The 23,152-nt window shown below is 43.1% G+C and overlaps 1 protein-coding gene across 1 annotated transcript in view; it reads right to left on the reverse strand.

Moving 5' to 3' along the window:
• The window catches only part of SH3BP5 (SH3 domain binding protein 5), a 66,249-nt gene that overhangs the window by 30,140 nt on the left and 12,957 nt on the right, over positions 1-23,152 (reverse strand). Inside the window, exon 3 of the mRNA XM_073333291.2 lies at positions 16,230-16,358. Coding sequence (XP_073189392.1) covers positions 16,230-16,358 — 129 coding nt within the window. The remainder of the gene's footprint in view (positions 1-16,229; positions 16,359-23,152) is intronic.

Below are 23,152 nucleotides of genomic sequence, written 5' to 3' on the forward strand. Positions count from 1 at the left end.
ATCGGTCGGATCCGAGGAGAAAAGGCTTGTGTAGAAGTCACGGGCCCTCCCACACATCTGCTCCTGGGAGCAAGAGGCGCTAGGAGCTGAGAGTGAGAACGCAGACTGTTGGAGGACTGAGGAGTACAAGCATTATCGGACACCAGGAGGAAGGTCCTATGGTGAGAATAAAGAAGGTGTTGGGAGGAGGCCATGGGGAAGTAGCCCAGGGAGTTGTTGCTGTCGCACAGCTGTTCCAGGAGGCACTCCAGACAGCTGCAGTCCACAGGGCCCTGGGCTGGAACCCGGAGTAGAGGGCGGGCCTGGGTTCCCCCCAAAACCTCCCAACTCCTGGTCAGACGCAGGAGTCGTCAGCCTGGACTGTGGGTTCAGAAAAACGGCCAAGCTGAGGGCTGCCGTGAAGCTCCAAGGTGAACAAATCCGCCAATAAGCGCAAGACCCACCAAGGTAGAGCAGGAACTTTGTCACACCAGATACGACAGAACACCCTAAAAACCACGAGTTTACATTTTCACAGACCTGAGGAAGAGCTCTGTGTAAGCTCAAAAGCTTGCTCTCTCACCAACAGAAGTTGGTCCAATAAAATATATTACCTCACTCACCGTGTCAGGGCTGTCCTCAGCTATTCTGGGGCCCTACGCAGCCCCCCCAAGGGGGGGTGCCCAGGCCTCTTTTGGCGGGGGGCTGGCTTGAGAGGCAGGGGGGAACTGGTGGTGCAGCTGGGGCCGGGTCGCTACACTTCCCACCGCCGGTGAGTGCAGGCCCAGCCCTGCTGCAGTCCTCAGGGGAGCGGGGGCGGGGCAGGGGCTGGAGCAGCACACAACTGCGCAGGGCACCAGGAAATGTGGTGCCCCAAATTTCCTGGTGCCCTACGCAGCTGCATACTTTGCGTATGGGTAGGGACGGCCCTGCACCTTGTCTCTCTAACATTTGGAAAGGGGTTTGGACCTGAAACAGTGCAAAGGATTCTGGAATATACGGTCACGTGGGGGGGAAATAGATGGTTTTGGTGTTGCAGGCGGAAAAAGGTGGTCACTTGGGAAAAGGCTGCTAATCTCTGCTTTAGAATATGAAATAAGCAGAACAGCAATCTTTTGAAAGAGCTGTTTGCAGCTTGTTCTCAGCACCAGATGTATCAGACTTCACGCTTGTTTGTTTTTGTAGTTACAGAAACAAGGCCTCCCAAGGGGAAAAAAGTATCACCTAACTTAAACAAGAGTTTCAAAAGGCAAAAACCACATTCAGTTCCCCTCAAAAGCTTCTGAAATGCTAGCAAGCTCTTTCGACTTCTTCCCTGTTCTATCACACTTCAGAAATGTGTTTTACCGCACACTGATCGTGGATAAATATATTCATGCTGGAGCTTCTCTATTAGCCTAGAAAAATCAGAAGCCATAACAGTAAGGATCTGTTTTTACCCTCACCACTACCAGCCCTGAGTATACTTGGCACACTGCTATGCACAGAGATCTATCCAACCAACCCCCTTGCTGCTTTCAGCCAGCTTACAACCTACGGTCCTTTAACAGGTCTTCTTAGCTGCCAGAGCCCTAAAACATTAGAGAGCATTTAATTTCTGGTAAAACTGCACATCATGAACACATTGTGCTTTGTACCAAGATTAGTGGATAAGCGATGTTTTTGCCAGCCCAGTGCCAGTTCACTGTTAAGGCAGTCTGACAGGCAGGCTCGCGACAGCTAAAAAACTCCAGCTGCTCACTCCAAGTGAATAAATGCATTTTATAAATCCTAAACCCCTGTGGGAATGTAATATTTTAAATTAAGCAACTAGCTCTCTGCCTTTGCCTTTGGTATCTAGTGGATATAGAAAAATCTTCAGATGATCTTTAAACAAGGTTTGGTCTGAGCCTTTGATAAAACACATTAGAGGAGCATAAATCTCAGTCCCAAAAATATCCTCTGTGGCTTACTGGGAAGTCATAACTACTTGTTCTTCCAATAAGTTTGGTCTGTCCTGGTAAAGAGGTCACTGCAACTGAAGGTCAGAAGTTCTCCATAAAGAGTTGGCTGACAGCCGACCCTGGGTGCTGGGAAAAAAGGTTTTCACTTTCAAGAAGGCCATGTGCGAGATAAAGGGCTCTAAGAATTTCACCTGGCTAATCCAATAAAGTAATGTTATGGAATAAGCTTTCTGAAGCCCAGAATCAAGGGTTTTAGCTGCACAATTCTCCCACTGACTTTAAAAGAAGTTGAGCTCCTAAAGCCCTGTGCAACACATTTAACGTTTAATGGTCCTGCAATCATTCATACCTCCTTTCATTATATGTTTAAAATAAAATTGGCTCAGCACTGAGAAAATGCTCTATCTGTGGAGATCTCCATTCATCACAGGTGCATTTTAGGGCCGATGAAATCATCTAGTCCTTTCCCAAGCAAAAGGACAGGTTGCTCTATCTATTTCTTTCAGTACGAAATACAATTCTCTCTTGAAGCCATCTAGCTTTTATGCCTCACAGCTTCGCCTGGAAGCCACTGCCAAAACGCAATGGAGAATTTTCTTCACTCTATCACCATACCTTGAATGTTCAAGATGGAGGTCGAGGTCATTATTCGTAGTCTTGTCCTTTTGTGTATGTTAGTAAATTCTTCCCACAATACCATCCCACTTTTTTTTTTTTTTACACTTCTCCTCCTGTATTAAAGGTCTGTGTGTTGTGCCCTCCCCCTTTGCCAATTCTCTTCCAAATTAAAGGCATCTCCAAAATGTTTATACTGGAGGATGCAGTTATTGGACCATGTTCATCCCACTTGCTAAGTGGCTTCTCTACCACTGGAGCCAAATGCCCCATTAGTGTCACAAAAGGCAGCTGATCTAATTCATACAATGATGCTGATATGGCATCAACTCCTACCAACACAAAAAACAGAGATTAAGAATATTAAAACAAAGCCAGCATATTCATTCTTCCTTCTTTCCTTTCATACACACTTTTTTTTTTTTTTGGTCTACCAAGTTACACAAGCAGGCGAACCAATTCGTTTATACAAAGCCATAATGCAGCCCAGCTTCAGCATTCCTTCAAGGTTAACTGACAACTAAGGATACATTGCGACAGCTATGATCTCCAACTATATGTGGGTAATAGCAGAACTCAAGAGTTGCCAAGAACAGGCACAGAAAGGGCTGCGAGTGGGATAAATCTGCTTGTATCGCAACAGAATTTCTCCTCCTTGGCCCATTTTATTCACCAAGGACCTGAACCTGTGCACACTTACACATATTGTAACTGTAAGGGGACTCATTCAAGTAACTTGTGTGCATAAGTGCTTGCAGGACTAGAACCTAATATAGCAACAGGCAAGGGTTCCATTACAGTCAATGCAGAGCAGTTATTTTAAAATGCTTTTAAAGCAGCTTCCAGTAAGGAGGATGCAAGTTTGGGTATCAGTGAGGAAAAATCAATCTGCAATTTCAGATGCTGCAGAGAACTTAATGTGTGTATTAAAATTAAGAAAAAGTACAAAGGTACAGTGTAGTCAACCTGTACACTGCGTAGGTCCTTATAGCACTATCTGCCAAACAGTCATTTTACTTTGGACCTTACAGTGTATCCCAAGTACAGCAGAACCTCAGAGTTATGAACACCAGAGCTACGAACTGACCAGTCAACCACTCTCCTCATTTGGAACCAGAAGTACATAATTAGGCAGCAGTAGAGACAAAAGAAACCAAATAGAGCACATTACTGTGTTAAATGTACACTACTAAAAAAAAATATAAAGGGAAAGCAAAATTTTTCTTCTGCATAGTAAAGTTTCAGAGCTATACTAAGTCAATGTTCAACTGTAAACTTTTGAAAGAACAACCATAACGTTTTGTTCAGAGTTACGAGCATTTCAGAGTTATGAACAACCTCCATTCCCAAGGTGTTTATAACTCTGAGGTTCCACTGTAAATGGCATACACAATTCCTTTTTATAAAAATCCCTTGACTGAAACAAAGAGAATGTAACTATTTAAGTAAGGAACTGGGAAACCACATGTCATAGCCCAAGGTCACTGCTCTAGGCTATTTGGTTTATTAACGTGAAACCCATGTATTTCAGGCCTGCTAATCTTTAAACAAGTGTTTAAAATTTGTCTTGCTACTAGCCAGTACTTGCTTACTACTCAAAAATAATTAACCGACTCCCAGCTAGATTTCTGAGAGACAAATAGGAAGTTTCATATACTTCCATTTAGGCTATCTCCTCTTACGTAAGTAATTACTCATTTGGTTAAGATACTAAGTACAAGAAAGAACATTAGGTACTCTGTTATATCATCACCAGAGTTGCCATATTTAATTATTTGCAACATGGGGCAAGATCACTCCCAAACTGTTTTTGAACTATTTTTAGCACTATCCAAGGCTTTTAGCCCTTGTGCACACTCATTGACCAGTGAAAGCCGTCGTTACATCTTCACCATGGTGAGCCCTTCTTAATTATTACTGGGGTGGGTTTACCTATTTGACAGCCAATGAGTCCTGAGCAAACTAGCGCTCTTTCTAGCTACCAGAATTATTGACTGAATATAGCAGCCAATCAATGTCTGTTATTTTGGACCTGGTTTCCCCACTCTTGACTTTACTGTAAATCAATATAAGAAGTGTTCGATTTTACTAGATAGTCATTCTCCAGTCTAAAGACGGTTTCCACATGGATGTGTTGTCATACTTCACACTGAAGTCAAATGTTAATGTTACTTTTCTACAGCCTCCTTCATACACTCAAACATTCCAGAGAGCACAAGAAACAACTAAAAGGAAAAGAAAGGATTATATAGTCCCAGTCATCATAGTTTCCAACCATCTAAATATGGGCCTAAGCACAACTCCAGATCTACAGAATCTTTTGGGTTATCGAATTTGCTGGGAAGCCGTGGAGAAACCTTTGCACAGCAAGAAAGGAAAGTTGCATCTGATGAGTATGCCAAGACATCCTTAACCCCGGGAAAATTAAACAATAGAAATAATTAATTTGAGAGAAGGGGAGATATTTATTTTACCCTCTGTTGAAAGGATCCATGGTCTACTGAGCAGAGGGGATCTGAAGATACTGAACCGCTACCTAGAAATTTGAGAGTCTCCAGAAACATGTGACTCTTCAAACTTGTCGTCTCTGCCACAGGGCTCTAAGATAGGCTCGAATGGAAGAAAAGTGAAACTGTCCAGGGAACTATGGGGATTATGGAATGCCTGGAGGGCAAGATCAATACCTTTATAGAGGAAAGGGCTGCAAAGAGGAATCCACTTGAGTGTTTCGGGAGAGCCACAGAATGTGGGAGAACTGGGCCCAATTTCATCCCCTAAATTCAATGCTTAGCAGAAAAATAAAATCAAGAAATGAATGGGTTAATGCTTTAAAAAGGACACTGTTCCCTAGATTTCAAAGACCTACACAGGATTTAGCCACACCGTTTTCATGAGTCTCATTCACCTCTTTGAAAAAAACAATGTGTGCTTAAAAAAAATAAAATTAATTTAAAAAAAACCTCTCTCTCCTCAATTATCCTCTCCCCCTCAAAAATAAAAACAAAAAAAACAAAAACAAAAACAAGGAGTCAGATTAGAGGGACTGGGATGAGTCATCTCAAACGTAGAACGACCCAGCTCCACACACACGCAAATCAATCGCTTATAAAATTCAAAGCCTGTCCCCTAATGGCAGATTTACGAGAATCTCTACTGAGCTACATAAAAGTCTACAATTATTCTCTGCATTACTGTCAGAACATCCAATTTCTCTACTGTTTCTATCAAGAGCTTGAAACATCTCAGTATCTTTGAAGCTGACATAAGGAGCTATTACACTGCACAGAGGTTAAACTTGACATTTCAAAGACAGGTTTAAGGACTTTTTTAAAAAGTCATTTCAGTCCAACCGTAAGACGTCCAACATCTTGGGCACAAACTATTTCCTCCCTGCACCATAAATAATGGAAATGCCTGTGGAATACAATGACCAGGTGTCCCTACTTTGTTATCGGACTCCTGCTTTTGATTAAATACAAATAAATAAATAAATTTTGATTGTTTTTTTCCTTCTTCTGGAGGCTGAATTGTTACAGCTCATCACCTAGCCCAAATCTGAAGCTACATTTCCAGAAATAACAAGGCTCACACATTAACCCAGTGTGGCATCTAATTCAGCCTACCGCCTCTGCTCACATCACGTATGCAATTGCTTTCCTGCATTCAAGAGATACGATCTTCCATGGCCTCTTAAAGAAAAAAAAATTTAATCTGGACAAAAACTGAGTATTTAAAGAATTCAGTCAAGTTACAGAGGAGGCCTGCATCAATCATATGGCACCGCAATACGACTGACAAGAAGGGGCCTCTATAAACTGGAGGCCCCTTCTCCTATGACAGCATCTATGCACAGACATCACTGGAAGCTCTCTAATTTCAGATGTTCCCATGAAGGCTTTAAGTTCTCCAGTCCTACTCTGGTGGGTGATAAGCCATCAAGCCTATTCCCCTCCATCATGCTCTTAGCCATTCAAAAGCTATTATAGATTGCTTGATAAAACTGAGGCTTCATTCTCCCCACTCCATTGTCTAGTAAATTATGCTCTTTGTGATGCATTTGAATAAGGCATATATGGAGACCCCAGAAAACGCATCACACATCCAGTCCTCGCTTGTTAGAGAGGTTGTCCCAGGTTGCAAGTCAGACTGCAGTTACTCCCCTTATTTAGCACGTCTATGGCATCAAAGGCTGCCATGCTGTACTCACTAATACTGTACAAACAGCCTTCTTGTGCAGCCAGCACCATCTGTTAGTGGTGTATTTCAGCATGGCCAAAAATAAAATATAGAAACTACCCATCCCTCCCTCCCTCCCTCCGAAAGATGGGTTTACAATAACTTGGCCAGTTGTATAAGTAATCCTTGTTGTCAAGAAGAGAGCTAGAATGCCAGGATGAAATATGGAGTTCTTCATCTAGATTATAAGACCCTGCACAACAAAATCTCTATGGCAAATACTGTAAGTCTAAAGTTATATTTTGCAATTGGTTGTAAAGTTCACAGGAGCCTGCCTACATGTTTCTTTGCATCTGACAGCAGCCTTCCCTACTGAAGTCCTAAAAACAGATGCTGCAAGATTTAAGCGGACTGCCATTGTACATTTCTCTTTATAATTACTTGAAATAATAAGTGTTCAGCGAACCAGGCTGCACACTATAATCACATCTTATTTAATCATCAAAGCAGCAGCAGGTTCTCAGAGGGTTGACATTAAGGATCTGTAAACACTTCCCTACCAGAGATACTAGCATAAGCAAAAAGAAAATGTATGAAACATGAAGACTTTGGGTTTCCAGTCTCAACTACAATGGGCTGTTGAGGACATGTGCTCAGTCCTTGGAAAGCCTCACACCAACCAACAGTGACCCAATCCTTTGGTTGGGTAAGGAGCAGCAAGGGTGTGCTCTGAAGGCAAAGCTCAGCCAATTCTACTCCACTACAAAGAAGGTGGTTGGTACTTACAGACCATAAAAGATGCTTAAGGGGGCCAAAAGTGGTCAGGAATACAAGCAGACCTGCCAGTAGTAAAGAGCCTGGATAGCAGCAGTTGCGAGAAGCTTACGTAAGGATGGATTTTAAATTGTTTGCAGCAACAAATCAAAAAAAAAAAAAAAAAAAAAAGAAGCAGCAGCTGCGATTGACTACCCCCCTATATTCCACCCTACACGCTATTGTAGTGATCCTTGTACAAAATATGCCTTGTGAGGCATCATTTGAAAACTAAAAACTGACTGGTCAATAATATGGTGAAATGTATGGACACAATGCATATTAAGAGTTATGAACATAAACTGAAATTATGACTGAAGTGTTCTTACCAGACAAGTCTGGGGAGGAGGGCACACCTGTTTCTCAAAGACAAAAGACAACCTGATGCCTCTAGTGAGGTGTCAAAGGTGGTTGGCCATCACCAGTCGAGCAGCCATTCTTTGTTAAAATGCTAATTGATCTGCAAACATCAACATGGAGCCTCTTTCACCGTGAGTCTCCATGCCTCCATCCTCTCAGTGGGAAGGAATTTTATCTAAGGGTAACTAACCCACCCTCAGGTGACTGGACTATAAAAGTGAGGGGCAAAGACACCCCCAGAAACTTTTTTTCTTTCTCTCCCTAGCTCTCTCTCACTCTCTTTTACTTAAGATGACAAAGGAACCAGCCCTTTGAACACCGATCCTGACTGGAGAATTTGGTCAGCCATGTTGCTGGGAACCTAGGGTAAGATTTCAACCTTGAACCAAGTCTAGTTTGTTACGTTTTAGTTACTAGAAAGTGTTTTTATTTCTCTTGTAACCATTTCTGACTAGAATACCTTGTACCTGTACTCATTTAAAACCTCTCTCTTTGTAGTTAAATTAGCTTGTTTTATTCTTTAATCAAAACTAATCCAGTATTGTGTCTAAAGTGAACTGTTGGGTAACTCCAATAAAAACAGCAAACTGTTGGATACTAACCCCCTTAACAGTGGCAATGGACCTTTAAATTCCAAACTGTCCAGGAGAGGGCTGGGCAGCACAGAACACATGTTTGGGGGGAAAATCCAGGCCTGGGAGCATGTGGGGGGTCACCCTGCTGTGAGTGTGGCTGCTATGCAGCTGACAGGCTGCTGGAGCCAGAGTTGCTGGACCAGGACTGGAGCAATACACAGACACTCAGAGCGTGACCTGCATGCTGTCTGGTTGTTTGTGAGAGGCCCAGGCTGGGAGTAACATCAGCTAGGCATTGTGAGACACCCAAGATTGCAGACAGGTGGTGACACAGCCTGTCACTGGTCTGGACTGCAACCCAGAGTGTCACAGCAGCCCAGAACACTCTTTACCTAATCAAAACTTAAGCAAAGACGAGATAGGGAGGGAGGGAAGAAGTACGGACAGGTCTTCCACAGTCCTGCCAGTGACATTTATCTTCTTTCCCATGATGTTATGGCAAGTTACCTTCCTTGAAATAGTGGTTCTTTTATTTCTGCAGCTAAACTACTCAAATATCCAAATCTCAACCCTTCCTGATCCACCAAACGTATAGGGCACAAACTAGCCTCTGCCACCTCTTTCTATCCTGGGCCACTCTTTGCATGGCCTCTATGTTAAGAATAAATAAAACCCACACTCGCTTGTCAGAGCAGCCTCCTACTCACTATTAACAGCCTAATGGGAAGAGGAATATATTCAGGATCTTTAATTCACCAATCTGATCTCCAGTGGTGACTTTTCAAGTCTCACTGGGAAGCATCCATTGTCTTCCCGCTGGTTTAGAACAGGTTGTCCAAAACACCCAGTATTCCTCTACTCAGCCAGCTGACAAACCCAATGAATAAATGTTAAATCAAGGCCTAAAGAAAAATAAAGTCAGTCACCCAAAGCCTAATTGTCTGACCAAATAAAGTCTCCATGACCTCCCTTTTCCCTGGTCACACATATATCTGTGCCCTGAGGCAGCAGCAAAACAGAACGTTATCCAGGAATGATCAGATCAAAGACTGTGAGGTGTCTTGCCTGATGTACTTGAAAGCAGGATGGGAACTATCACACAAACTTGACTGGTTCCTGTGTTCAGAGTACACTATATAGTGATTTACTGATGTTGATCTGATAGCTCTATGGCAGCACAAAAGGCACTCCATCAAATTTAGTGTGTGGCAAAAGATTTCCTTTCCCTAACCCAGAAGGCATCCTGCTTTGGAAATAAACGCTGCTTCTCTAGTTACTCTATTCCTTAGCGGAAAAGCAAGGAGTGACTTCCCTCCCTAAATAGTGCTATCATGTCAAACTCCCCTTCTTGCCATAATTCATCCTGGGCTTTGAGCTGAATTGGTGCCTGGTCACACAGCCAGAGTACACACCGCACTGAGTCTCACAAACATGAAGGAAGACAAATCTGTGCTGAAGGTTCCTTCACGGTCGTGCCAAGGGAACTCCGTGTTTCACAGGAAGACTGACGTCACCCTGCCCTTGATTCCCCATGGGGGTGGCAGGAGGTGAGCATCAAGATTTAATGACGTGCTTCATAATGAACATGAAGTAGTCAAGAGAGAAAAACATTGCCCTTCAGAGCAGGTCCACAGGGAATAAAATACGGGGAGGGTGTGGGAGAGAAAGAGCTGAAATAAAGGCCCAATTTAAGAATCAGTCACAACCCACACTAACTCCAGAAACCTTGACGCTATACGCAGATCCAGCTGAGCAGTTCTCCGTGCACTCTTCACATGGATTTCCCCTCACTAGCAACTCCCTTAGGTTGCCAGACTCCCCTTCATTCCCAGATAGGACAGATAGGCTTGGAAGTAGGCTATGAGGTAAGCCTCCTTTTCCTTCAGAGCTGTTTCAGCCACCACTTTCTGGGATGGTTCTGTTCTGCCTCAAGAATTGCTCCAATTGCCCTTCACAGCTGCCAAGTGTGGTGGGGTTCTTTTAACCTGACCCTAAGATCCATTTCTCTCTCCCTCTCAATATGGGCTCCCAGGTTACAGGAAGCCAGCATTTTAGAAAGGACTCTCCACTTTGCAGGACCTCTTTAAAAAGGAACATATACTACTATTACCCCTGTCACAATGCACTTCTGAGATCCACTTTAGATCCAAGCCACTTCTTAGCCAAGTGGCTCCTCTGCACAGGTGATGAGGAAATAGCTTTTCAAACCATTATGCCTGCCTTCCTATAGCAGTCGTCTACAGCAGACTTAAGCTATTTATTTCCACTTCTTAGCAGGAAAGTCTGTAGCATTCAATACAGGTCTGCAAGAGCAGCTCCCACTCTACAGTCTCCCTTCAAGTGTTCGCTCCTATATGAAACCCTTATTACAGCCACACTATAGACCAGGCGACCCAGTACACAGGTTGTGGATTGTTCTCATAGCTTGCCAAAAAACAAAAAAGGTCACAGAGTCACTTTCACTGAACAGAACATTTACAAAGAATATCCAAGGAAGTGCTCTCAAGCTCTTCACAATCACTTCACAAGCGTTAGGCTTTAGTCATCCTCGTTAGAGGAGGTGCTGTTAATTCTGTTCCAGTGTTAGTTCTCACAGGCCTTGTCATACTATTTGCACCCATTTTATTTATGAGCTAAATAGTTGTGAATATAAGCAGAACTGCAGTTTGCTAGCAGCAATATTGCATCTAAGATGAATGCAGTTATCTCCCATTTAAGAAGTTACAGTAATTATCCAAACACACTATATCTTACAATGATACTGCTGCATCATAGGTTTTGGCTGTAGAAAGCTGTGGGTCATTTTTTTTTAATTGAAAGGATTTGCAAAAATTCAAGACATTTAAAGATTCACTGTATCCAATTTCCTTCTTTTGCAGATGCTAAATGGTTAAACACACACTCTTTCAACCAGAAGAGGTCAGTTAGTTTGTCTACTGCACCTGTGCCAGTAGTTTTGCATTTCACTAACTCCATGGCAGGCTGCCAAATACAAATACAAGCTTGTCACAGTTTTGCTGACATGTAATTTTTGCTTCTCAAATTCCTCTCCCTCCACCTTTAACCAAGAAAAGTTTGCTAGTCAATATGAATGGCCCGTAGCTCTTTGCCTTCTAAACAGACAAAAGCAACAAGATTTTACATTCCAAATACGGTTGCATTTTGTGGTGAAGTGATCCCTGTATATATGGTTTCTAATGCACATAGGGTCTAGTTTGCAACAAAGAGATGTTACATAAGAACATAAGCCAAAAATATTACAAGAGAATTGGTTGTAGAGCCGGGCCAGGGAAGAAGTGCAAGACCTAAGAGGAAACAAACATGCATTCCTTTCAATGAATCTTTCTCCCAACATTTCTGAAACATACCGTAGTGAGAGAGATACATAGATATGACTTGGCACACGTCTTTCACCTCTTTTTGCCAGCAACAAGTTTTCTGATGGTCCTCTGTGGAAGCTGCGCAGAGAACAAACTGCAACTTGGCACAAAGAATAATGCTTCTCCAGACCAAGCTCAATGCTAGAGCTGCACAGCGTTCATCTCTTCCCCCACCCTGAATCTGAAGAGTCAGGGAATGAGGAGGTATCAAGAGTACTGTACTGTAGCTCCCATTACTATCAGGGGTGACATCACCAGGGGTTATAGTCTCTATTATTCTGGTTAGTTTCACTAAGTCAGCTTGCTTTTTTTTAACATTTTTTTCCAGTCAGAAGTGGAGCAGCCCATTATTGCCTTCTTGAGTCACTGATTCCTAGCTTGGCAATCAGTGAGGATCTCATGAAGAAGAATTCTTTACTCTTCTATAGCATCTTCCAGCCAAGGGCATCAAAGCACTTCTACATACATTAATAAATTAAGCTTTAGCAACCCACTGAAGCTGGGATCACCATTTTAATATGCTCAAGGCCACATAACAGTTGGAAATCAAATCTCTCTCTGATTCACAGCCTGTGCTTCACAGTGATTCACGCTTGCTTTTGCACAGCTTGTTGTTCCCCAGTGACTGACAGCAACATCTATGGTGGCAACACACCATTCCCAAATTCCCAGCCAGCTGATGAATCAAGACTCGCAGAAAATCCTCGTACAGTGGACCACTCTGGGCCCAATCTTGAGAGGTGCTAAGCAGCTTCAACTCTTCCTAAACTCTCTACAGCATCAGGCCCTGTCCCAGTGATTTCACCATTAATGTATTCTTGTGATTTCCTCTCCTCCGTTCCATTTGCAATTAGAAGCAGTCTCATTCTCAGACCAATTATCTATGGCAGCAGGCTAGGAACAACAGATTTCACACAAACAAGAAGCACTCGTAGGAAAAAAAAAGTGTGATGAGTTGCAAGGACAATGCTGACTTGCTAGCCCATGATGTAGCTAAATCATCTAATCTCGGTGCTCCTGGTTGAGGCAGGGCAAATGCTGGGCTGCTATTTTAGCCAACCTCTCATCTGAAGCCAGAAGAAAAGTGCTAAACCCTTTTATATGCTCAGCTTCCCAGGCAGTACATCTTCCTCCCCAAAGACACCTCACTAAGATATACTGTAGTAGTAGCCTGTAGGACAATATACAAAATAGCAAATCATCCCTGCCACAGACCTTCAAATTCCCCCCAAGGTTTTCAGGTCCTCAGTTTGCAGGATCACTTTGGCCCCATCACGAATTTAACGTTAATGCTTGGGTGTCAATAATCTGTGTCCCAGTTCCACGCAATGGATTGGAAGTGCAGAAAACCCAACTCCTAGCCCCAAGTGATCATCATTACACTGTACTAGTGCTTTGTCTCAGACAGCCAAAGCTGACTTTCTCCTGAAATATACCAGACAGACAAAACATTACAGGATTCTTACTTAGGAGATTCATTAGTCTTCAGTTCTTGACATTTTCCTGTCAGTGCAGAATTGCACAAGATGGGGTAGGGACAGGAGGTCTCAGGGTTCTCAGGCTGCCGTGAGGAACAGTAAATTCATCCTTAATTGGAAGCCTGATTTCATTTGTGTTTTTATGCTTCATGTCAGAACCCTTGACTTACTCCATTGTGATTGGCTTCGCCTTAAGGCACTACCAATGTTTTCACAGGAGAATCATGTCAGTGCACTACCGAAGCCAACCATCTCATCATGACTCAACACAGCTTGCATCAGACAACTCAGATGAGGGGGTGGCAATCATGTAGCATTCCGAATCCAAATTACTTGGGACAATTGGGCATTTCAGCCAATCGGAATGTCAACAGAAAGTCAGATCTTTGTTCCCAGAAGACACGAATTTATAGATCCGATTTTTACTTGCCTTCAAGAATTAAAAAACCACTTCCCTCTCTCCACGCCCACTCTGAAGAGGGAGCAAGTATTTTCAACTTAACTATTTCAGCTGTGGACAGCCTTGTGCTCAAGTTGGGAGGGAACTATATGATTCTATGGTGTTTGGATGAATGAAGATAATTCATATGTTATATAGTTATTAAGGTATAAAGGTAATTAGACAAGTAAGGGGGAGGTGCTCTGGAAAGGAATCGTTTTGCTACTTTAGTTCTCATCACTCCTCTACCCTCTGGGAATCAAAGTTTAAAAAGATTCCTGGATGACTGAAATGGATCAATATCCCGGTGCGAAGGAAATCACCCAATGTTTCATGATATCTTCCCCCAGTCTGAATCATTTTCCCTATAGCCTTTTTTAAAATTATATTTTGTTACACAAACTTAATAAAATTCAGATCATAAACTGCCTGGGGCAGGGAATGATTTCTGATAACATGCTTTGTAATCTTATGGCTCTCTCTGTTTTATTACATTTCTTGAACAGTATTCCCCTGGACCCTAAAGCTGTTAGGTTACAAAACCTTAGCATGCAAATAATCATAAGTTTTTTTGTTGGGAAGCAGGCTATAAATAGCTAGAAGATAAGCCTCCAAAAAGGAGACCATATCAAAGAATCTAAATAACATAGAACAGTATTAGTCTGAGTGAGCAGGCAAGTCTGAAGAGGATAGCATTTTACTTAAGCCTAACAGAATGAACTGAATAAATATGGTAATCTCTACTGATGAATCTGTCATTACTGGAGTATTAATATTGCAAGCCTATAAAAAATTTTCAGTGTTATCCACATTTTTTTAAATGCAATGGTTCCATGTGTGTTTTGGAAATAAGATCTTTAACAGAGCGCAAACCTCTCCTTTCATAAGATGCTCTAGCTAGCATAACTAAAGGGCTTTTATAGACAGCGAATAGGTAGAGCAGTGTTTCCTAAATGGTGGGTCTCAATCCACCACAGGTTGCAGGAAGGTTCTAGATGAGTCACCATTTCCAGGGCCGGATCAACACATCACCTGGTGTAAGTAACATATACTCCTGGCCTGGTGCAGACAGGAGGCCAGGGTGGGGCAGGGGGAGTGGTTTGGAGGGCGAGAATGTCTTACACTCACCCTGTCCTGTGGGATGGGGCCCAGCTCCCCACTCCAGACACCGCAACCTGGCACGTGGGATCGCAATGCCTAGAGCTGGCAGCCAGGCCAGCCCTACAGGACAGATGCAGCCGCCACAGGGTGAATTCACTCTCCAAACCCCTGCACCACCATCATGCCTCCCCTCTGCATTGGGCCAGGATTAGGATTGCAGTGCTGGGGCAGAGAGTGCATGTATATAATGACAGATCACAAAAAGAGACAAAATCCAGGGCGTGGGTCGCCTTAGTAAAAAGTTTGGGAACCAATGACGTAGAGATAAAAAGTCATTTGCAGGGACTCAGCAGTAGCTGCCAAGTTCCAGTCACAGTGGACATTTTTGTAATCTGGTGCCTGAAGTTACGTACCTAACAAAGTGGTCCAATTTTCAGTAGTACAAAGCACCCACATCTATCATCGACTTCTAAGGGAGTAACTTACAAAGTCTTAAGTCCCTTGGTTTTACGCAGTCATTTTTGGAGAACTATAAAAACATGCTTGATATAAAAATATATGTATTGCACAAATATTGCACATGCATTTCCTATCTTCAGAAAAAATCACCTCTGTGCTTCCAGGAGCTCTCACTCCCTTTACAGCCAGCAGCTCCAGCCACCCTGCTCCGCAGTCCAACTCAGCCCACTCACCTGCCCCAGGCAACTGGGCTTTTCCAATCAGTTAACAGATTCAGGTGCCTAACTTTGAACACCCAAGTTTGGATGACTGGATGACAGCTGTCACACAAGTGCCATAATTCATGTCAGACAGGAGAGTTCAGACATCCCTGAATATTCACCCATTTCAGAGTAATATTGTGTGTTTATACTTACCAGGGAAAATCAGAGCAGAATTCTCTTGGTTGTGGGAGAGGAGGAGTGGGGTTGAACAAATTCCAATACCCTTCAATTTTAGTACTTAGCATTAAGCTTTGAGAGAGAGAATCAAGAGACAGAAATTCAAGCTCTATAACTGGTTTTAGAGCAATTATAACTGCTGAGAGGAAGAAAGCTGAGTAAGTCTTTTACTGTCTGAAAGGCCACCATTAGTTCTATTCTCTAGCACAAGCTTTTACTATTGATAGCGTATGCCTATGTGGTTGTTTTCGGTCTAGAGTGCATACACAGTTATTATGGGGGGTGAGAACAGATTTCACCATCAATTCATATGGCAAGCATGCAACCCCAGACATCTATCAAAGCATCAGCCAAATGCCTACACTTAGGGTGCTATTAATAGTACCATGTGATGCATCCAGTGTGTACTTTCCAGTGTGTGTCTTACCATGATCCAATTACCAGCATAAACTTAAAAGAGAGAGTTCTCACCTGTCTGGCTACCCTCCGGGCCTCCCAGTAAGGTTTAGAGTCTTCCACAGCTTTTCCAATCTTCTTTACTAGTTCATCTAGTTTCACTGTAGCTTCCACCAGCACAGAGCGGAATTTTTGGCGTGCATCCTACAAGAGGGGAAGAAAAGACAGAAGAAAAATTAGAGCGTTTGTATAATTTTATTTTTCTTGGTCTGTTGTTCCTAGTGTGGAGATGTTGATTAGGAGTCAAAGAACAGCCAAAAACATTAGGATAGTGGTTGTCATTAGTATTAAGCTAGAACTGTTCTGTCATAAGAATATCCAGTACCCAAGAATGCTCCTAAAAGCTAATATTTCCATTCTGGATGTGAGAACATATCTTCAGAAAGTAGCATATATAAAAACGTCAGGACAGCATAAGCCAGAAAGGATTTCTTAATAGGCCAGTGGTTGAGAAATGTCAAGGAGGGGAGAGGAAGAGCAGCAGTGCACCAAGCTCAGAGGGAGGTAAAGGACAAAGATACACCTGGCCTGTTGTGTGATTTTCTAATACGATGATACTCAGACAGAGGCTCGCGAGCAGCAAGTGTCTCTTTAATGCGTCTCCTGAGGCTCTCTGCAGCACAAGATATTAAAATACTGAGTGATTTAATTATTAACCAATCAGGATGCTTTTACTATGTTATTAACCAATTGTAGTTGCTAAAATAATAATATTCGGTCGGTCATTTTGCTATGAGAATAATTATGTATACACATAAGTAAGTAAGTAAATGAAACGAAGTCACACTACTGTGGCTCTTTTGGGTAATGATGATCGCTAATTTGGCTCCTGAACCACTGAGGTCTGAGTATCACTGTTCTAATACTAGAGAGCAATTCACATTACTGCACTAGATCAGAGAGATTTGGATTTTTCCTTTTGAAGTGTCCTCTGGAAAGAATACAGACATCTCTTGGAAATAATTATGATAACTTAGACAGCTACATGTTTACTAAGGAATTTAAAGAGACTGTCAAAGCAGTTTTCAGAATTCTGGTCCCTTCTTTGAGCATCTCTGCTCTGTAAGTTGGAACTGGGTCACAGTGGGTTCTGCCATCTCATGGCCCAATCCCAGGTTGTGCTGAGATCTCTCAACTGTCATTAACTGCAGCAGAAACTGAAGGCCCTTCATGGTATTTCACAGCAGGGGCACCATTTTACAATGGAAACTAGGATTCCAAGGACCTGCTTTCTCCAGGAGAGAGCACCAGAAACATTTAAAGAGCCTATATGCTAATTTTCAGACAGAAAAAAGTTGATTTAAAACACACCCTCCTGGAAACATCTCTGTAGAGTTTTCAGTTCAGTTTTCTGTCATGAAAGCCAACCTTTTCAGTTCTATTGCATCAGTTAGCGAAGATGGTTGCTTCCTATTTGACGGTTATTCTTTTATATTTAAGAAAGCCAGAACTTCTCCTGTCATTTCCAAACTGATTTAGCCCTCTTTATAATTAGATAAGTGGAACAGAAAAATGATTCTAATGACCTCTTATTTTTTTTATTTTTTAAACGGAATGGATCCGATTCTGATTTCAGCATCCAGCATAACTCTGAGTTATTCCAGAGTGACAGATGTAACTGAGATTGGAATCTGGCTCTATATTTAAAGGGACCAAGAGAAAGGACCATGTGAGCTCATGACAAACCTTGCAATTCTAATTAGAAAGAAGGATTTAGGCACACTGCTGGAGTGACATTTTGATTAACTGAGAGCAGCTGGCTTGGAGCTCTGTCTAATTCAGATCCTGTTTCCTTTTTTTCTAAGATTTCTAGAATACAAAGTTATATATTCATTGCCAAGATTTTTAAAAAAAAAAAAAAAAAGATAGCAGGCTAACACTTGACATTTAGAGAGGCAGAAGGGAAAGATTCAAAACAAACTATTAAAATGCATCTTTAGTACACCCAATTATGGTTGATTTTCAGTGTTATCTAAAATCCTAACAGGATCAATAGCATAATTTTTTGTCCCCATGTTAATAGTTTTGGCATCTTAAAGTATTCTGATCTACTTTAAAATAATATTTATATGACTCATGTGGCAGCAGCCAATGTTAATTTAGTATTTTAACAGTTCCATTCTATTTTATAACTCTGATCTAGCTTAAGTCTCTTTTCTAGGGGAAAAGTGTTAGTATCAAACTGCATCATGAGATAATGGTCAGACAATATGTGTATGAAATAAGCAAGCTTCTGAATCAGAAGAGTTAAACAAATTACAGCATTTCTAATTAGACTAATGGATTTTATATGGTTCACTACTCAAAATGTGAGCTTCACAAATGGGGGAAATTAAACTGCTTTAGCAGATATGATGAATTCATTGCACAAAAATTACTCTTAAATAGCAAAGCATATTTAGAGGGGGTGGGGGGAGAGAATGTTCTTGCCCTGCTGGGAAACCTACCATTAAAAACTCATTTCTAAGTGACAGTTAGCTGGGTTTATTTTCACTTTCCCCAGATTTTCAGATGGGGGCGGGGAAAGCTGTGTGTTAAAATGTGAGAAGTCCTTAAAGCATGTGAAGAGAACCTCACAGCATCTAGTTCAAACAGCCTCATTCTTAGGTCCATAAAAAACACTCTTGGAAGGAAGAAAACTGTCAACAGCAACTTCTTATAATGACTAATTTGTGCATTGAGACCTTCCCCAGTTTTATTCATGTTCTAATTATATGTACTCTCATCCCTTAGAGAAGGGAATGTGACTATCGCCACATAGAATAAAAAACAGCATGGAACTGTCAAACCAAGAGCAAATCTGGTGAGAAGCCACAGATCTGTAACCAACGAAGCACCTCCTAATTACTGTGCTGTAACAAGAGCATCTCTAATTGGCACCTTAGGCATAGATCTTGCAAACACTTAAACACATGCTTAGCTTAACCCCTGTGAATAGTCCCATTCAAGTCAATAGGTAAAATACACACATGATCACGTATTCTGAGGATTGGGGTCTTGTTTTAAAAAGAAAAGGAGTACTTGTGGCACCTTAGAGACTAACCAATTTATTTGAGCATAAGCATTCGTGAGCTACAGCTCACTTCATCGGATGCATCGGTGGGATAACTCACATGACTGGAGTACTGTCATGGATGGTTATAAACTGTTCAGGAAGGACAGGCAGGGCAGAAAAGGTGGGGGAGTAGCACTGTATGTAAGGGAGCAGTATGACTGCTCAGAGCTCCGGTACGAAACTGCAGAAAAACCTGAGTGTCTCTGGATTAAGTTTAGAAGTGTGTGCAACAAGAGTGATGTAGTGGTGGGAGTCTGCTATAGACCACCGGACCAGGGGGATGAGGTAGATGAGGCTTTCTTCCGGCAGCTCACGGAAGCTACTAGATCGCATGCCCTGATTCTCATGGGTGACTTTAATTTTCCTGATATCTGCTGGGAGAGCAATACAGCGGTGCATAGACAATCCAGGAAGTTTTTGGAAAGCGTAGGGGACAATTTCCTGGCGCAAGTGCTAGAGGAGCCAACTGGGGGGGGGCGCTTTTCTTGACCTGCTGCTCACAAACCGGGTAGAATGAGTCGGGGAAGCAAAAGTGGATGGGAATCTGGGAGGCAGTGACCATGAGTTGGTTGAGTTCAGGATCCTGACGCAGGGAAGAAAGGTAAGCAGCAGGATACGGACCCTGGACTTCAGGAAAGCAGACTTCGACTCCCTCAGGGAACGGATGGCCAGGATCCCCTGGGGGACTAACTTGAAGGGGAAAGGAGTCCAGGAGAACTGGCTGTATTTCAAGGAATCCCTGTTGAGGTTACAGGGACAAACCATCCCAATGAGTCGAAAGAATAGTAAATATGGCAGGCGACCAGCTTGGCTTAATGGTGAAATCCTAGCGGATCTTAAACATAAAAAAGAAGCTTACAAGAAGTGGAAGGTTGGACATATGACCAGGGAAGAGTATAAAAATATTGCTCGGGCATGTAGGAATGTTATCAGGAGGGCCAAATCGCACCTGGAGCTGCAGCTAGCCAGAGATGTCAAGAGTAACAAGAAGGGTTTCTTCAGGTATGTTGGCAACAAGAAGAAAGCCAAGGAATGTGTGGGCCCCTTACTGAATGAGGGAGGCAACCTAGTGACAGAGGATGTGGAAAAAGTTAATGTACTCAATGCTTTTTTTGCCTCTGTTTTCACTAACAAGGTCAGCTCCCAGACTGCTGCGCTGGGCATCACAAAATGGGGAAGAGATGGCCAGCCCTCTGTGGAGATAGAGGTGGTTAGGGACTATTTAGAAAAGCTGGACGTGCACAAGTCCATGGGGCCGGACGAGTTGCATCCGAGAGTGCTGAAGGAATTGGCGGCTGTGATTGCAGAGCCATTGGCCATTATCTTTGAAAACTCGTGGCGAACCGGGGAAGTCCCGGATGACTGGAAAAAGGCTAATGTAGTGCCAATCTTTAAAAAAGGGAAGGAGGATCCTGGGAACTACAGGCCAGTCAGCCTCACCTCAGTCCCTGGAAAAATCATGGAGCAGGTCCTCAAAGAATCAATCCTGAAGCACTTGCATGAGAGGAAAGCTATCAGGAACAGCCAGCATGGATTCACCAAGGGAAGGTCATGCCTGACTAATCTAATCGCCTTTTATGATGAGATTACTGGTTCTGTGGATGAAGGGAAAGCAGTGGATGTATTGTTTCTTGACTTTAGCAAAGCTTTTGACACCGTCTCCCACAGTATTCTTGTCAGCAAGTTAAGGAAGTATGGGCTGGATGAATGCACTACAAGGTGGGTAGAAAGCTGGCTAGATTGTCAGGCTCAACGGGTAGTGATCAATGGCTCCATATCTAGTTGGCAGCCGGTATCAAGTGGAGTACCCCAAGGGTCGGTCCTGGGGCCAGTTTTGTTCAATATCTTCATAAATGATCTGGAGGATGGTGTGGATTGCACTCTCAGCAAATTTGCGGATGATACTAAACTGGGAGGAGTGGTAGATACGCTGGAGGGGAGGGATAGGATACAGAAGGACCTAGACAAATTGGAGGATTGGGCCAAAAGAAATCTGATGAGGTTCAATAAGGATAAGTGCAGGGTCCTGCACTTAGGACGGAAGAACCCAATGCACAGCTACAGACTAGGGACCGAATGGCTAGGCAGCAGTTCTGCGGAAAAGGACCTAGGGGTGACAGTGGACGAGAAGCTGGATATGAGTCAGCAGTGTGCCCTTGTTGCCAAGAAGGCCAATGGCATTTTGGGATGTATAAGTAGGGGCATAGCAAGCAGATCGAGGGACGTGATCGTTCCCCTCTATTCGACATTGGTGAGGCCTCATCTGGAGTACTGTGTCCAGTTTTGGGCCCCACACTTCAAGAAGGATGTGGATAAACTGGAGAGAGTCCAGCGAAGGGCAACAAAAATGATTAGGGGACTGGAACACATGAGTTATGAGGAGAGGCTGAGGGAGCTGGGATTGTTTAGCCTGCAGAAGAGAAGAATGAGGGGGGGATTTGATAGCTGCTTTCAACTACCTGAAAGGGGGTTCCAAAGAGGATGGCTCTAGACTGTTCTCAATGGTAGCAGATGACAGAACGAGGAGTAACGGTCTCAAGTTGCAGTGGGGGAGGTTTAGATTGGATATTAGGAAAAACTTTTTCACTAAGAGGGTGGTGAAACACTGGAATGCGTTACCTAGGGAGGTGGTAGAATCTCCTTCCTTAGAGGTTTTTAAGGTCGGGCTTGACAAAGCCCTGGCTGGGATGATTTAACTGGGAATTGGTCCTGCTTTGAGCAGGGGGTTGGACTAGATGACCTTCTGGGGTCCCTTCCAACCCTGATATTCTATGATTCTAAGTGAGCTGTAGCTCACGAAAGCTTATGCTCAAATAAATTGGTTAGTCTCTAAGGTGCCACAAGTACTCCTTTTCTTTTTGCGAATACAGACTAACACCGCTGTTACTCTGAAACTTGTTTTACAAAGACACTCACAATGAGGACCCCAAATGAAATTTTGATCAAAAAGAGAAAGTTGGTGGTATCTATGTCAAGTGATAATGGTTTTTAAACCCCATGGTTTATCAGACAGCCCATTTTAACCAGAATATGTCCTCAAGTTTCTGTTAATCAGAAACAGAAGATCCTAATTCTGCATGTTCAACTTTCTTCTGAATGATAAAAATAATCAGCAGACTCATCTTTTAAGTGCCTTGATCATTAGCAAAGGTTTCTAATCATTTCTCAAGCTGGGCATTTTGTGTTAGATCACACCACAATGGTGGTGGCTGCAAAACCCAAAGCACCAGTAGCTCCCAAAGAGGTTACCACCCCTCCATTTCATTCCCACACTCTACTTTCACTTTTCATTAGCTCTGTCAACACGAGAGGCACTTCCATGTTAAATGTTTCAGCTAAGCAACTGTAGCACTGTTTGTTGTAGCACTGTTTGTCCTGGCAGTTCAGTGCGTCCACACTAGCCAGACAGTTAACCTAAACTGATTCCACTCCCCCAACAGCTGCTGTATCACCTGCCCAAAGTTCCAGGCTCAGCTCCCCAGAGCAGGGACATACAATGACAGCACAGGCTCCACTCCCTTCTGTCAGAACTGCCTGTGAAGGGCATAGAGCAGTACCATCCAACTGTGCTGACGGACCAATTGAACTAGTGCAGCTGCAACAGCTGCACTTCCCACTGACACCAGCTCTGCCACAGTTTGAATTGAGCTGGAGTGGGCAGAAGCACTGACCAGGCTTGCTCAGAAGTGCTGTGACACTTGGAGTGTTTGCTCAACATCTGGAGAACTTATGTGAACGGATGGGCATTCCAAGCACTCCGCTCCATTGCGCAGTAAAGATGATCCAGCACTTGAGGCATTAGCCTGGGACCTGAGACACCCAGGCTCAAGTCTCTGCTCTGCCACAGACTTCCCATGTGCCCGTGGGGAAATCACTTACTTCC

This window comes from Lepidochelys kempii, chromosome 2 (assembly GCF_965140285.1).
Source record: "Lepidochelys kempii isolate rLepKem1 chromosome 2, rLepKem1.hap1, whole genome shotgun sequence".
Lineage (NCBI taxonomy): Eukaryota > Metazoa > Chordata > Testudines > Cheloniidae > Lepidochelys > Lepidochelys kempii.